The 17,018-nt window shown below is 38.4% G+C and overlaps 1 protein-coding gene across 1 annotated transcript; it reads right to left on the reverse strand.

The window, feature by feature from the left end:
• Positions 1-2,246: 2,246 nt before the first annotated feature.
• On the reverse strand, positions 2,247-16,281 carry LOC104275985 (sodium channel protein type 5 subunit alpha-like; the record flags this gene model as incomplete). Its single annotated transcript, XM_009872112.1, has 11 exons — positions 2,247-3,445; positions 5,014-5,284; positions 5,686-5,786; positions 6,387-6,528; positions 7,774-7,827; positions 8,439-8,717; positions 9,654-9,761; positions 9,987-10,160; positions 10,801-10,955; positions 13,536-13,656; positions 15,844-16,281. Coding segments are annotated over 11 exons (3,042 nt in total), but the record flags the coding sequence as incomplete, so codon positions are not given.
• Between the last annotated feature and the right edge of the window lie 737 nt (positions 16,282-17,018).

Genomic DNA, 17,018 nt, shown 5'->3' on the forward strand with positions numbered 1-17,018 from the left:
GGTACACAAACTTGAAAAGATGGGTAGCGCTAGCTTTGGGTAAGGATGTGTTCAAACATGAAATCTCCTGAGAGGATGTGATGTCAGGACTGTTCAGGGCACACGCAGATCGATGAGAACAGTGCGTGGGGCTCATCAGTTATTTTCGACAGACCTTGGACATCAAGGCAGGCATTGAACAAGCTAGAGCTTGGAAACACCATCTCAAAAGTGTCGTGTAACCAAGTCTCAAACTGTGATGTGTCACAAACTGGGTGTTTTAAATGTAATTTTACCCAGCTAAACTCATTTTTACTAATTCTTCTTAGTTATTAGTTTGGGGATTTTTATTGTGAAGGAATAGTCCTGGGCTCCAATGGCACAGAGCTGTTAACTTTTCTGGTATAATGTGGATTCACTGTGTACCTATCTTAAAATCGAAGGTGCACTAGTCAAAACTAATTGAAGATGCCAGGAGAAGCTAAGGGAATACCACAAAGGAAATTAGAAGTACTGTAAATATTATTTATTTCCAGTCAGTGCTCAGACAGTATTACCTGAAAACAGATTCTCATTATTAGGTGCAATGTACCATTCATAGTAGAAGAGGATTTCTGTCCAAAAAGCTCACAATCTGAAGAAGTGAAAAAGATAGAAGGAGAAGAAACCGACACAAGACAGGACATGTAACTGCCACTGCAGAGAAGGGCTGTTGAAGAGAGTAGACAACCCACAGCAGGCTGCAAAGAGCGTACAGCAGGTTCCACTCAGTCGCGTGACCCGATTTCCTTCCTGGCTGAAATCAGTGCGGAGGTGAAAGCTCACCCGAGTCATGCCAGAACCTGCCAGCTCCAACAGTGACCACGCAGCTACAACCCTGGGACTAAGAAAATTAAAAAGCCTCTTACGCTAGATTGTGTGTAATGTATTTGGAGTTGGAATAAGAAATTAAAATGTCAAGGGTGATTTATGAGTGTCTACTCCATGACAAAAGGTAACACAAGTCATCAAAGAGAAAAATGCATCAGCTGGAAGTTTCTCCAAAGAATTTATGGTTCCATCAGTCTTATGTTAATCCTAGATCAAAATGTTTCAACACGTTTCCTAATTGTCCATATTACAAGTACTTTGGTTTCTTCTGATCTTTACAGATGAGAGAAAACTGGTCCTTCAATCAGACAAGGACACGCAGAAGGGGAAAGGCTCCTACCATGGTTGAGACACACCTACCTTAGGTCAAGGCCTCATTCCATGGCCATGAGTGATGCCCACCACCACGACCAAGGGCAGCTCAGATGGGGCCCCTGTGGTACTCTCCAGTCTGGGTTTCTGATGTCTAAGGGAGAGTTTGAAGGGATACTGTTGATTTCTTTCAGTGGAAATGCTTATGTGTGTCACTCTTCTCTACCACCTTGGCAAGAATTAACTAGAGCATGAAACTTAACCATTTTGTGAAGCCTGAGAAAATTATGTAACAAACACAGTTTGTTATTGAGTGACTGATGGACACACAGCACAGCTGCCTCCGCCTCACTGCCAGGTTGAAAAAAAATAATCCTTACAGACAAAATATAAAGCAAGGTTTTACTCAGCTCGGTAGAATTTGTGTAATACTAAGAGTTGCATTTATTGTTTCATTAAGCTGCAGTAACACAACTACAATAGCAAACATGCCATGATTTATTCTGTAAATTGATCATATTGGAGGAAATCCACTACACTGTGACATATCTGTGGATCATGCAGCGGCTACGTGTATGGTACATCCGTCTTCAAACATTCAAAATAAATAAATCAGCAGCCGTTTGCGTAACAGGTTTATAATGAAAGCATTAATTAGGAATGGACTAAAGGTGAATTTTAGCTCATTTTCCTTCAGCAATATATCTTAACACTGGCATTCTTTTTCTCTTCTCCAGTAGATTAGTTGGTGTTTGGGCTTTTCTGTGCATTTTGCCCTGGGGATGGTGCCAGCAGGCGTTACGTGTCACCGCCATGAATATGCCACAGCATTCAGGTACTGTGGGACCTGCTTTGCAGTGAGGTGCCCTTGATCAAACAGATCCAAAACCTTTCTCTGCATACATAAATACTGAACAAGGCTGAACATAGCACAGTCAAAGGCCATTATTTAACAGCTAACATAGTCAACTGATCACAATCAAGAGGCTTTGTTTCATAGGGAGGCTGCCTCAGCCAACATGTATTTACAATATCAGCCTCTGTGAACATTTTTAAATATTCATAACAACATTGTCACCAATAATCTACTTAATATCTGGAGATTGTTGATTACATAGAATTTCTCCATTCTCAACCATGAGATTGCCACTATTGGCTCTTGTGACACTGTCATATGATGGAGGAAAGGATGCTGAGGACAAAGTTTCAGACTTATCAGGACTCCTGCCATAGTTTTTATCTATCATAGATGCAATAAGTCCTTCTTGTTCTGGAGCAGCATCTCCAACAGCGTCAATATTGCAAGTTCTGTGATGATATAGGTAAGAAGCCTGCTTTATGGAGCGTAGCAGTAAATGATTCCTGTAGGCACGCTGGATGATGATGGCACAAATTTCCTCTTGTCTGTGTCTGAGTGTAGTAGAAATCGGCTCATAGGATTTCTTTGATGGATTGGCAGCCATGAATTTCTCCTCCATTTGTACTTTTAGAGTATCCAGCACCCCAGAATCTCCTAACACTCGTTTGGTAAAAGCAAACAAGATATCCAAGCAGTGGATCCTGTCTCCACTGACCATAGGCAGGTCCATTGCTATGAGTTCAACTTTGTTTGGTTTTGGTACACGTAAAGGTTCAGCCAGAGCATCTGCAAAGTCTGAAAGTGCAGAGAAAGTTATGAACTGAGTTGCCTCAGGATCAAACTTCTCCCAGATTTCATAAAAGATATCGAAGTCATCTTCCCCTAGAGGCTCTGCACTTTCCTCAGTAGCAGCATTGAAGTTCTCCAGAATAACAGCTATATACATGTTTACGACAATGAGAAAAGATATAATGATGTAACTTACAAAATAAATAATGCCTATGGCAGGTTTACCACATTCACCTACAGTACCATTTACAGTTGGATCACAGTATGGTGGCCCAGTGTTTAAAATAGGACTGAGAAGTCCATCCCAGCCAGCTGACGTGGTGATTTGGAAAAGACAGAGCATGCTGTTAGCAAACGTTTGGAAGTTGAACATGTCATCAATGCCATCTTCCATCTTCACATAAGCAAAGTTAGCCATACCAAAAATAGCATAAATGAACATGACCAGAAAGAGCAAGAGGCCAATGTTGAACAGAGCAGGCAGGGACATCATTAAGGCAAAAAGCAGAGTTCGAATTCCTCTAGCAGCCCTGATGAGTCTCAATATTCGTCCAACCCGAGCCAAGCGAATGACCCTGAAGAGCGTAGGTGGTAATAAACGTTCGAAAGCGGTACCAATGCCAGAAAGCAGTAAGGCTAAAATGGAAGGGATAACAACTGATTAGAATATCACATTTCTGCTTAACTAGTAAGTAGGATCATAGAATCACAGAATGGCCTAAGCTGGAAGGGACCTTAGAGATCATTTTAATCCAGCCTCCCTGCCACCAGGGACGCCACCTCTCGACTAGATCAGGCAACATATGGGGACCGAACGGGAATCGAACCCGTGACCTTAGCGTTGTTAGCTCCACGCTCAACTGACTGAGCTAACCGGCCCCTATACAATTAAAAATACGAGGTGTGTATGCTAAGATCCTAAAGAACAACGTTTAGTAGAATTTAGAGTTGAATAATTAGCTGTAGAAATCAGCAGAACTATGTTCTTCAGCCACTAGAAGATAGTGCCCATTGCACTGAGGACGGTGAGCAGCCTTCTAAGCACAATTTCAAATATCCATATCAAGTCAACATTGGTTAACTGAAGTATTTCTTTGACACCAGTTGCATGACTACTTCAGCATGTGCAGGTTATATATTTACCTTTTAATTTTGACTTTAAATACTGACACTGCAAAGCTAAACTAACAAAATTAGGTAGGAGAACAATGTCACCATCGTCATTTAGATAATATATTCAAGATATGTATAAGCACCCCAGTTGTGCATGCCACTTTACAGTGGCTTTTAGTTCATTCTGGGACATAGGTACACATGGACACTATTTTATCTTTAGTTTGCATTAAAAGATGACAAATCAAGTAGGACTAGAGTGGTTTGACTTTTCTATGTTTAGATGTTTAGGATATATTTTTCCAGATTTCCAGTCCAAGAACTTAATTTCTCAAGGAAGGGCCATATTCTTCCTGGAGTTTTACTTAGCCAAGACATAAGTCATACTAAAGAAACAAAATACTTTTCTTCCCCTAAATGCCTTCTGCTATTTTGGCAGTATTGGCCTTAGGAATTATTGAATTGGCAGAGAGCTCAAGCTGGCAGAAGAGCTCTTTACTCCATTCATCCCTTCAGATAAAAGGTAATAAATTTGTGTTATTCTTTTCTATCCTGTTACAGTGTGAACCTTTATTTTCAATCAGCTATATCTGAGTTCTCAAAAACTGAATTCTATAGCCTATAATCTCATTTGAGTCTTCATATTCTCTGTAATATTTCAATTTTCTGTTAGAAACACAGATGACAAAATCCAGCAATTTTTATCTGATTTAAGTTTTTTTAGTTGCTGCTAAATCTGTAACAATGGAAATTTTCAAATAATATGATATTGGTATGATGGCTTATTCACTTTGTCTTCCAGACTAGGAAAAAAACAACCTAAAGAACCATTAGAAAGATTTTACATAGCACAGCTTCCTTTTTTTATTATTATACTTTTAATAGAAGATCATAACAAAAAATTTTTAAAATCTCATTTCAGATTATTTTAATATAATCATGATGGTCTTTTTAGTTCCTTTTCCTCAAAACTTTACAGTACTGTGATTTCCATTTTGACATCTATTTGCAGTTGATAAATGTTAACTTTTTTTTCCTTAAAAAGGTAGAAATTGATTTAGTAAAGAATTTGCCAAGCCAATTTTACTTACCAACAAGTGACATGATCACAACAACTAAATCAAATATGTTCCACGCATTTGAGAAATAGTACTGCCTCAGAGCCAGCAATTTCAGCACACATTCTGCAGTAAAGATGCTTACGAAGAGCGTATTAATTTTATTAAGGACGTTAGTCTTTGTTTCACTTTGGTCATAGGTTTCCACCATCAACGTGACCATGTTAAGGCAGATGAGAATCATGATGACAACGTCAAAGGCTTGGCGTGTTACAATGTCAAAAAGGAACCCTTGGTATCTGTTCTAGAGAAAAAAATACAACTGGCATGAGTTTTGAATGTAGGGAGTATGCATCTGTAGATATTTCCAACAGCTCCAATTTTAACGCTAAAAAGTCACCCAACTATAGTAAAGTCAGAAATTTAAGAAAGGCAGAATATAAAAATGACAGTAAAAATGTCTTTTTGTTCTGAAGTTTAATATGTTACAAGGTGAAGGTAGAGCTCAATAATATTTATGCAGAGAAATTAATAAATATTTAACCTGTAAAATCTTTCAGTGCAACTCTTTTTGGTATGGAATTGACTTCAAAGCACTGTCTGAGTATCCGTGTAAAGACAGAATAAATAATTTAAATATATAAACATATTGAACTAAATTGCACTTCTGCAATGCATTTTCCTTTTGAAGAAAAACAATCTTACCAGTGGTCTTGGAACAGGTTTTTGAGGTTTCTTGGATCCCAACTTTTTCATTGCATTGTAATATTTTTTCTGTTCTTCCGTCATAAAGATATCTTCCCCACCTAAGTATATAAAGAAATGTCAGTGTTTTTTGATGAGAAAGCAGCACTATTGTAGTTACAACGTCTGAAGTGCTAGAAACCAACATTCCTTCCTTTTCCACATCTGGCTGGTACTGACCTTTTTCGGAACATATAACTGTCCAAAAGAGTGGCACAAACCACAAGACAGAAGTCCTGGGGTGAAACCTGGCTAGGTCAGAAGGCGTGAAAACAAAGGACCTGCTGAAAATCTGGACAAGAACAAATCTTTCCTTGGCTTCTCACATTCTGGTATTTTTGTCTATCCAAATACTCACCAGGCCATCTGTACCAGACCACTTTCTAAATAACAAATCTTCTGTTGTGTGCAGCTCCCCAAAAGGAAGTAAAATTTTAAGGGGCTGCAAAGAAGATGTCACTGCCTTTAAATTGTTGGGGAAGAGCTAGGTGTTCAGGTTACAGGGGAAAAACTCACGCTGGGTCTTATTTCTGCTAATTTAATTACTAATGCTCTTGTAAACACCAATAAATGTTTTAGATTCTGTGTACAGCAGGAACCTTGTTCTCTAAAGATAGCACTGCTTGAGATGTAGTAAGTGCCTGGGAGCACAAGCGATATACTTATCTTTTTCTTTTGTTGGTTGAAGTTGTCAATAATAACGCCAACAAATAGATTCAGGGTAAAGAAAGATCCAAAGATGATGAAGATCACAAAGTAGAGATACATAAATACGTTGTACTCCATTTCTGGCTGCTCATTTTTCTGTAAGAGTGAGAAGCAACATGAAAAATGACAAATAACAACATGGGCCCAATTCAGAATAATCTTCGTACTGCGACCCTCTCACAAACTGATTTCAGAAGGAGCTAAGATTTACAGCCCTACTGCTAATTCCGGCAAAATTGAAAGTCAGTATATGAAAGTCAATATAAACAGTTAGTGAATTGGACATTCTTGATATGATTTTCACAAGCATTTCAGAAGCATCAGTTCAACGTCTTCCAATAAAAAGAGGAGCTGTAAATTGCTCACTACTTGAAAAATCAAGCCAACTATTTAGAAGTGTAATTCCAAGCTCTTGTTATTAAAAAGTCTTGATCCAGATATTTTTTTTTTTACTTAGGGAAAAACTGCTTCTATCATTATTATGAATAAAATGAAAACCAGAACAAGAATAGTTTTTCACATTGAAGCACACAAAAAAAACCCCATTTTCATTTATGGTTACTTTTAAAAATATTTAATTCCTTTGAACTCATGATCAAATAAAGATAGCCTCTTCATTTAAAATTCTTTGTCTCCAAAGACATTCCACTTTGTTCTGAATAGCATTAGATTGTACTTCTGGCATGACAGCAAACATGACCAGCAATCTAAACAGCAGGCAAAATAGTACTAGTGAATCTTGATAATGTGTTTTAAATGGTTGCTTAGCCACAACAGTTCAATTCTTGCTAAGGTTTGGGTTTATGTTTTGAAGTGGATTTTAAACAATGTTGACTGTAAAACATTCGGGTTTACTCCAAGCTTGAGTTTCATAAAAGAAGGTGTGTGAATGTGCCTCCACGGGAGTGGGAAGTCTCAACTCCTCTGCATCCAGTTATTAGTAGAGTCAATGTAGTATAAGGAGGTGCTCAGCTGAATAATCTAGTTATGCAGCAAGCCTAAATGTTTCCTAGATCCCTTTGAATTTATTGACTAGATCTCCATTAACCACAGATGGCACTTGGAGCTGAACTCACATCAGACCTTACACTATAGGCAACTGCATTTGCGTAGGTGCATCTGGACTTGAATTCTTCTCCCCGTTTCTTCTCCCCGTTACAACAGATTCGCTCTAGGATACTATGAGCTATTCACGGAGGAAGTGTTTCCATTAGCTGATAAATATAATTACTGGGTATATTTAACACAGACAAGCAGCAGATGTAAAAGTGCAAAAATCTTGATACTTTTGCAGGAAGCAGTAGCATAAATAAAAAATGTAATTTGAATATAGTGACTGACCTCTCGTGAATCTACGGCTGCATACATGATTTCCATCCAACCCTTAAATGTTGCCTAGAATGAGAAATTATGGAAAACATGTTGAACTTTCAGTGTAAAAACCTTCACGCAATTTGCAAAATCCAAATGACACTGACTAGACTAAGAGCCTTTTGTGTGGGCACAAAGCACCAAGCTGATTTTAGGGAAACTTGCCCCTGCTGCGTGTATGGCATTCTCAGCATTACCAGAACGTCAAAGCTTGCTAGGGTGGGACAGAACATGTTGTCCTAGGAAGCTGACAGGACAAACCTTCATTAGATGGTCTACTAAAGGCCTTACAACCCTCATGGGTGAACAAGTCTGTATTTTGGCAGATTAGGTCAGTATTTCCCCCAGATTTCCTTCTGAAATTGGCTCCAGTTCTCAGGCTTATGAACATGCCAGAGGCTGAAAGAGCTCTTGTCCACCAGATGCTTACGTTATCCCCCGGAAAATCACAGCAAGGTCTGATTTGTCCCCTTTTTTTCATTTGTGTACACGAACAGCACTGCTGTTTGGGCTGCCAGCTAGATGGGAAGAGCAGGTTGCACGATACCACTCACCCATAGAGACGAGTTCAAAGTTGTCAAGGGTGTCAAGCCCATTTGACAAGGTGCTGGCTAGTGAAGGCAAGCAGCACTTACCACCTGAAGAAGAGCCAGGTAGCCAGAGCCAACGTTATCAAAGTTGACTTTAACATTGACCCAGAATATTTTTCCCGTGTTATTATACATTCCACAGTCTGTCATGTTTTTGATCGAATCATTTAAATCCGAATCTTCTTCTGTCAGGTTGACACATTTCCCAAACTTCCCAGCAAAGAGGTTCACTCCCATGATGCTAAAGATAAGCCAGAAGATGAGGCAGACAAGCAGAACGTTCATGATGGAAGGGATGGCTCCCAGCAGGGCATTGACAACCACCTTGGATGAAGTGGGAGAGGAGAGACCTTACACAAAGATGGGTTCAAGTATTTGCTTCGGGCAAATAAGCAGTCAGTCATCTAAACAAAGAGAAACCTAAAGTTTTCATGTAAATACTAGTTACAACTGACACGAGTACCTTGACCAAAGACTCGAAGCTCCTGGCTTTCACAGGAATAATGATAATTTTTGAGCTGCTACCATGAGCCACTACCATGTAAGTATCCCACAATGTGAGTCCACCTTTGTTTGATGACTTCCCCATGGTCTTAGAGTAGGGGGTTATTTTACTTGTTTTAAATTTTTATAACATAAAATTCCTGAAATATTCATCCATAAACACTAGTGCAGAGGACTGTATTAAGAAGACTGTAGAAAGTATTTTTTTAAAAGGTCCAGTAATATCTCTCTACTAGTGTTTTGCTTGATCTATTACTTTTAGTGGATTATGATTTTTTGGGGGGTCTATAACTGTGAGCTAGGTACTTTTTCTCTGCTAGGTGCTATATAATCACAAAGAATGTCCATGTAGGTTTTAAGAGCATGCTAAGACATAACAGGTGGCTTCATAAAATGGGACAGTGTGAGGAAACAATAAGAATATAGTTTTGAGCTTCACAGCAGAGGCAATGAACTCAGCAGCCAGGTAGAAAAGAACTTGATGGACCAGAAGAAAAATCAAAAAGTTTTGTGAAGGTTTTTGTAGACCATGTCACACACATGCCATATCATGACATCTGTCTCAAAACTGTCTCCAAACATGGAATTTTGGATACATCATGTTAATTAATTTAACCCACTTTCTTCCCGTCTTCACAGTGACAAGATTCCTGAGCTTGGGGTAGACATGCGAACTTCATAAAAACACAGTTACGAGTTATGAACCTCTTAAGTGCTTATTAGTACTAACAGGTTCTAATTAGTATTCAGTCTTACCCTCATTCCCTCAAACCGTGCCAATGCTCTTAAGGGTCTCAGAGCTCGGAGAGTCCTAAGAGATTTCATGGGACCAACTGAGCTGCCTAAGAGGTTTATTAAAGAGATCTGAATGGGAAGACAAAAGAAAATATTAGCAATGTCCTGATATTGTTTCAAAAAAAAAAAAACAAAAAAACTCTAACCCAAATCTCCCCATATTTTCAATGTCTAGAGTGCAATATCCTGAAATCATCATTAAAGAAGGTAAGAGCACTATCTTAACTTTGCATCCAGGAAATAATTGGTGATTTGGCTACTACATCCTGTGTCAGTACCAAAGGCAGAACTTACAGCTACAATGAAGAAGTCCAGCCAGCACCAGGCATTGGTGAAATACTTCTTGAAGCCATAAGCCAACCATTTCAGGAGCATTTCCAGAACGAAAATGAAAGTGAACATTTTGTCAAGAAATGCCAACATATTTTTAATGCTTCTTCTCTCATTTATATGGATGTCTTCAAATGCCTGAAATCATAATAGATAGATAATTGGCAAAGATGAGCTTTATAAAATGAAAGTCCGGCACCATTAAGACCCCTTCATCATTTAATAGCTTTTATACAGAACTAAACACCATCTTTACTTAAATTTCTATCAGCTGATACACATATAATTCTCCCTGTCACTTCTCTTTTTCTCTATATAGTACAGCCTTGTGAATATACACACATCATGAACACTGGAATCTTAGGAGGAAAATGTATATTTTTAAAAATCTATTTCAAGAAGTTCATACATTGAAGAGAATGGAGTACTATATCTTTTTTCAAATATTAAGTCTTCTATTTGTTTTAATGGTATAAAAGCTCCTTTATATTTCACAACTTGCTGAGCAAAATCCAATATATAGCCAGAATAGAAACAGTTTCTGAGATTTATGTATTTTTATCTTTGTTCATCCTCTCTTACAATTTTTAATAATATGAATAATAGATTTGCAATAACTGCATGGTGAATAAATTACTGTTATGTGTAGCCTCTTCTTTTTTTCTCCTGGTGAGTTCAAAGATATACACTGTGTTTTCTGCTAAAAAAAAACTTCTCTGGGTGCAGATTAGAGCTAAAAATGCTTCTAAATAAACACATGAAACCGTGCTACACTAACCAAGGCTCCGCTACTCAGAAGAATCATGAATATGATAAAAGATTCAAACCAGGAATGTTCAACAATCTGGTAGCAGATTTTTCTCAGATTCCACCATGTTTCTCCTCCAAACTTTGTGGCACTACCTGTATAACAATGAAAGTATCGAGCACAACCTGAAAGTGAAAGACAGCAATGAATGTGTGAAAGGGATGTACACAGAATCACTGAATGTTTTGGGTTGGAAGGAACCTTAGAGATCATCTAGTTCCATCCCCCTGCCATGGGCAGGGACACCTCCCACCACACCACGTTGCTCAAACCCGCGTCCAACCTGGCCTCCAACACTTCTAGGGTATCCACAACTTCTCTGGGCAACCTGTGCCAGTCCCTCACCACCCTTACAGAAAATAGACAGCTTACGTTCAGCTGAGTTCTCTAATGGTTTGGCCACAGCAGGCATGCTCCAGCCTGGGACTGCAGAGCACAAACCAAGACATTTCACATTTCTTTGCTGGAGCAGGGGAAAAAAAAAAAGTCTCTACTTCTTTTATATTCATGGCTTTAGTGGTAAAAAAAATGCCATCTATAAAGTAATTTTGAAAAAAAAAAACCCACCCTGTAGCTCAGATATCTGTATTATTAATGCAATATTTGTGGGGTTTTCTTAGGAGAAAGCAAACTGCAGTGTAGGTGTTGTGGATCTCTCTTTGGATTTATGATGTATAAAATACATCATAAATATTTTATTACTACACAGAGGATACTTTGCATTGCATTCAGGTAAAAGAACTTCAGATAATTTCTACGTGCGTCTCTGTTATTGATTCAATCCTAAAACCATGCATTAGAAGTTTCATTGACTCAAAAAAGGTACAGGAGGAGGAGGAAAGAGGAGGAAAGAGGAGGAAAGAGGAGGAAAGAGGAGGAAAGAGGAGGAAAGAGGAGGAAAGAGGAGGATGAAGAAAGGTGAAAGAAGGAAGAGGAGGAAAGAGGAGGAAAGAGGAGGAAAGAGGAGGAAAGAGGAGGAAAGAGGAGGAAAGAGGAGGAAAGAGGAGGAAAGAGGAGGAAAGAGGAGGAAAGAGGAGGAAAGAGGAGGAAAGAGGAGGAAAGAGGAGGAAAGAGGAGGAAAGAGGAGGAAAGAGGAGGAAAGAGGAGGAAAGAGGAGGAAAGAGGAGGAAAGAGGAGGAAAGAGGAGGAAAGAGGAGGAAAGAGGAGGAAAGAGGAGGAAAGAGGAGGAAAGAGGAGGAAAGAGGAGGAAAGAGGAGGAAAGAGGAGGAAAGAGGAGGAAAGAGGAGGAAAGAGGAGGAAAGAGGAGGAAAGAGGAGGAAAGAGGAGGAAAGAGGAGGAAAGAGGAGGAAAGAGGAGGAAAGAGGAGGAAAGAGGAGGAAAGAGGAGGAAAGAGGAGGAAAGAGGAGGAAAGAGGAGGAAAGAGGAGGAAAGAGGAGGAAAGAGGAGGAAAGAGGAGGAAAGAGGAGGAAAGAGGAGGAAAGAGGAGGAAAGAGGAGGAAAGAGGAGGAAAGAGGAGAAAAGAAGAAAAAGGAAAAAAAAGGAAAAAGGGAGAAAAGGAGAAAGGAAAAAAGGAAAAAAGAAAAAAAAAAGGAAAAAAAAGCACCAGCTCTGCAGAACAGGGTGATGAGGAAATGGGAGTAACTGCAGTCAGATTTGATTTATCCGCATTCTTGTCAGATAAAATATCCAGGAATGGGATGATAGTGATGAGAGAAAGGGTCTCTGAGGAAAGCAGCTCAGAGAGCTGTGGGACCTGCTGCTGGGTTCAAGGGTGGAGAAGACTCTCCTGATCATTTTGTGGTACAGCGAAGCTCAGATGGGCAGAAAACAACAGAACTGAAGAAAATTTGGGAGTGAGTGGTAACAGTGGTGGTCAGCCAGGCTGACCAGGTGAGCAAAGAGCAAGCTGGAGCATCAGGAAGAATTTTGCAAAGTTATAATTTGTTTAATATAACACGTTTGGAAGAAACGAGTCTACAAACTGACTTGATGTTCTCTCACAGCTAAAACTGAGATGCAGCAATTACTCCTGGCCTTCAGTACTGACATTTTTTTTTTAAAAAAAAATCTCAAGAGCTATTTCTTTGCATCTTATGAAAACCACATGTGTTGTGACACATGTCAGGGTAGGAAGAATTGATAAAAGTGCTGAACACATTCCATAACACTTTGTAAGGCTGGATGTTGCATGTCAATTTGAGATCGGATTCCCAGATTATCACCCTATAGAAATTCAGCTCTACCTGATCAACTTCTCCCTGCTTACTTCACTCCCTTGTTTGTTACACAGGTTGTTCATGAAATGCTGTTCAAGGAATAAACATTTATATTGTTGCAAAGTATTAAACAAATCCAATGTGCCAAGTGCCTTGTTCCAGTAGCCAGCGTCAGGTGAGACTTGATCACAAGCACTCCTCTTATGTTAAACACCAAAAGTGACTTGTGTGCTGCCCAATCAAGTGAAATTCATCTCAATTCACCATTATAATCTCATTTTTTGGGACCGTACCTATTGCTTTACCCAAGTCCCAGTTAGAAGAAATTTAAGAAGGGGTTGTTTTTTTCCCAAGTGTTATGGTCCCTCTGTTAACTACAGAGGAATAGCAATTTGGACTATTTATTCAATTTCCAGATAACTAAAATTAAATTAAAATAATATGACCCTATTAGATCAACGTCACTAGGGAAACAGGTTGGGTTTTGACTTTTCTCACTTCCCAGTAGTGAAAACACAAGGGCCTTACCTTCTGGAAAACATTTTTCTGGAGTCTTAAAGTCTTCAGCAAGCTCTGAAATCTGCTTCAAAAGATCTTCAGGATTTGTCAGATCCACTGTGCTGCCCTCGGAAGGGCTGACACTGGCAAACTACGGAGCAGAATGAGATCAGGTATTGATTCTTTCTATATTCTGCTCCAACTGAATATACATTCATCCATGAAGAAATAAAATTCAAAATTAAAACTTAGCCATGTACTAATATTTCAAGTAGTGGTGGTAATGGAAGAAACTTTGTGATTTTAAAAGCATACGAGCTTGGAAGTACAAATAGCAGTCAAAGATATATAATTATAATATCAGTCTATATGAACCAAATGTAATTGATTGGTAAACTGAGGAGATTTTAAATATTTTATAAGTGTCAGCAGTCCTCAAAGTGGGATAAGCTACTTAGATTAAAACCATGATATTATAGAAAGATGCATTTAAACAGGAAAAACACACAAATATATCTGAAATTGTATTAGGTACTGAACACCCATGACAGTATTTATGAGGTAGAAATTGGAATAATATCATACATTACCCAGTTAGAAAGCTTTCTGCTATCCAGTTACACTATATGTAATGTACAGTGCCCCAGCAGTTTATTGAAAATTATTTACTCTATGCTCTTGTTCTTCTATGTTTTCAAATTGCTTTTTGGTTGTTTTTTAAATGTATTTGTTTTTCAAAATTATTCTAAATAGTTATTAGTTACAAATATTTTATCTTTAATGTCATAGTGAGAAAAATAATTTAAATTATTATGTTTCTTGAAAATGAGATATTTAGGACACAGACAGACTTGCTGGAATTTCCGACTTGGAATCATATCTCTCATTTAATGCCCCCTTTTTTCTCTCCTCCTCCTTTCCTTTTTTTGTGGACTCAGATTTCAACAAATGGGAAGTAGCAGAAAGAATTTTATAAATAATTTACTTGAATCAAATTATTTTGTACTTTTCCAATTTCTAAATGCTCTATTTCCTGTATAGACATCTTTCTTAAAAATCAATACCTAGAAAGCCAGCACAGCTTTGATTTTATTCACAGACCTCCAGCTCCATCATTAACCATCCAGACAGGCTACTGCAAACTCAGAGCCACTTTTGCCACTGAGCTCCACTCCAGCAAATCCTTGAGCAGAAACCTATCTGTGCTTGACCAGTATTGGAAAGTCAACACCAAAACAAAACAAAAACCTCAAAATTACCTCTTTATCTTCTGGTGATGATGATTCAATCTTCCTTTCTTTTCCTTGGTAAAGTATGCTAAATTCTTCAGAGGAAGATCCCAATGGTTTACTCCAGCTGCCTGAATTTTTTCCTCTTTCTCCCCTTTGCCTCAGGTGATTTTCAGCCTGAAAATAATCTGTGTGTTATAGGGTGTTTCTTTTCCCTTTCCAGTGGGTGGGAAGTTGAAAGGGAAAGAAAAATAACATATGTATTTCATTTAAAGTGGGACTGTCCAGACAAAAGTCGTAAGATGTGACCATTTTGAGTTTCTGATTTTACCTAAGGAGAGAGAAAGGGACATTTTTCGCAATGGACATGCAGCAAACTAAGGAATTTTAGTGAACTAGTCAAAAGTCAAGCGAGATTTTCTGCATAGGAATCAGGATGAAAACTGTGGGAAAACTTGAGATCAGAATGGCAACCTTCTATGGTGGAAATTGAACTGAAAAATTTGGAGAACACAAAGAAATGGGACAATATATGTCATTATAGAAGAAATATGACTTCAACAGAGCCACTCTATACTGAATCTCTTTAACTTCTAATAGATACTATGTACTACATACAGAAAGGACAAAAAGAATGGACAAGAGTTGTAAATTTATATTATGAGCCCAGGATAATGTTGTTTATGCAAAATATATTTATTTTTTTTTCTCTGTAACATAAATAATGCCAAAACAGTTGGCATTAAGCACACAATTTTTTACAAAAAAACTCCAGGTTCAGCAAGGACTCCCACAAGAATCTACGGACAATCAACAGGAGATGTACCTACCTGTAACACAACATGTCAGCTAGGAATTCCTGCAGCAAACCCGACAATTGATGGTCTTTCTTTTGAGACCATGAATGAATCTTGATTTTAAAAACTCCAAGTGATAATTTACCCTCGTTCTAAACATTTGTGCTTTTGGTTCTACTTCAAAATTTGGTAACTGTAGAAGTGGATCAACATATGCCATGCTCTTCTGCTAGAGAGTCTTCTCCTATACATGTATCCCTCAATGTATATATACGATTCTGCTATTCCAACACAAATAAAGGAATTTATTACCTGTTTGCTGTATTCTACATCTGTAAATGTGCTCAGTTTATCATCATCTTCAAAACCCTCACTTGTATTCTCTGCCTCAGCAATAGGGACGCAAACAAATACATTGGGATTGAAAATAAAATCTTCAAGTCCTGAGCATTTGTCCCCATTCTTCTCAGCCCATTCATTATGGTAATTCTCTTTATGATTCTTTATTTCTTCACACTTGATCCCAAGTGGGTTCTGTGCTGTCAGTTTGATTTTCTTCCTGTGGGATTTCTTTAGATGCCTGAGCTTGCCACAACAGGTATCCCAGGTAACACTCTTCAAAAAGTGAAATCCCTTGTGAATCCGAGCAAAGGCAATGCGAAGATTGTTCAACTCTCCATCATCCTCTGCCGTCTGGAGAGAGTCGGTACTGAAGGAATTCAGCAGTAGTGCAATGAAAAGGTTGAGAACCTGAAAGTCAATGAAATAACAATAAAATTAAAAGTCAGGAGAGCAGCATTCTGGCATGTAAATTCTGACTTTGAAGAACACAGGCAATCATAGAATCATGGAATCGTTAAGGCTGGGAAAGACCTCCAAGATCATCAAGTCCAACTGTCAACTCAACACCATCACAACACTAAACCATGTCTCGAATTAGGCCTCTGTGGAACTACTTTGAAAATCTGTGAGATCAGATTCAGGCCCAGCAATTCCATCAAACCTGCAATACTGCCACAAAAATCAGAAGCTCAAAGTGAGATTTCCTCCCTCATTTGAGTACATTTAAATAGAATAATTTATAAATTTCTTTTTTTTTCTTTCTTTTTTCAAGGGAATGGAAGAATTTCATTTTTTTCTTAATGTTTTAGTTTGGGATGGGATCTGTGTATCTCAATTTTTACTGTGTCAGAACTGAGCAGATAACACCTCCAAGTCATTCAGGGACCAGAGTCAGTGGAGAACGTCAACCCTCCAGAGACGAATTCGTCCCATCTGTCTTAGTTATCAAAGTCAGGCTGGAATAAATCTCACTCTTAGATACCCCTCTGTTTCCTTTAATAAGAAGAAAGCCTAGACAAGGAGTGTAGGCTAAGCACTTAATTGTTTGACAGTTATGTGATATGAATATCACTCGCAGCATTTCATCACTGAAATCTATCACTGCGGTGCAGAACATGCAAGAATTTAAACCCAGGGATTTGAGC

This window comes from Apaloderma vittatum, unplaced genomic scaffold (genome assembly GCF_000703405.1).
Source record: "Apaloderma vittatum isolate BGI_N311 unplaced genomic scaffold, ASM70340v1 scaffold11966, whole genome shotgun sequence".
Lineage (NCBI taxonomy): Eukaryota > Metazoa > Chordata > Aves > Trogoniformes > Trogonidae > Apaloderma > Apaloderma vittatum.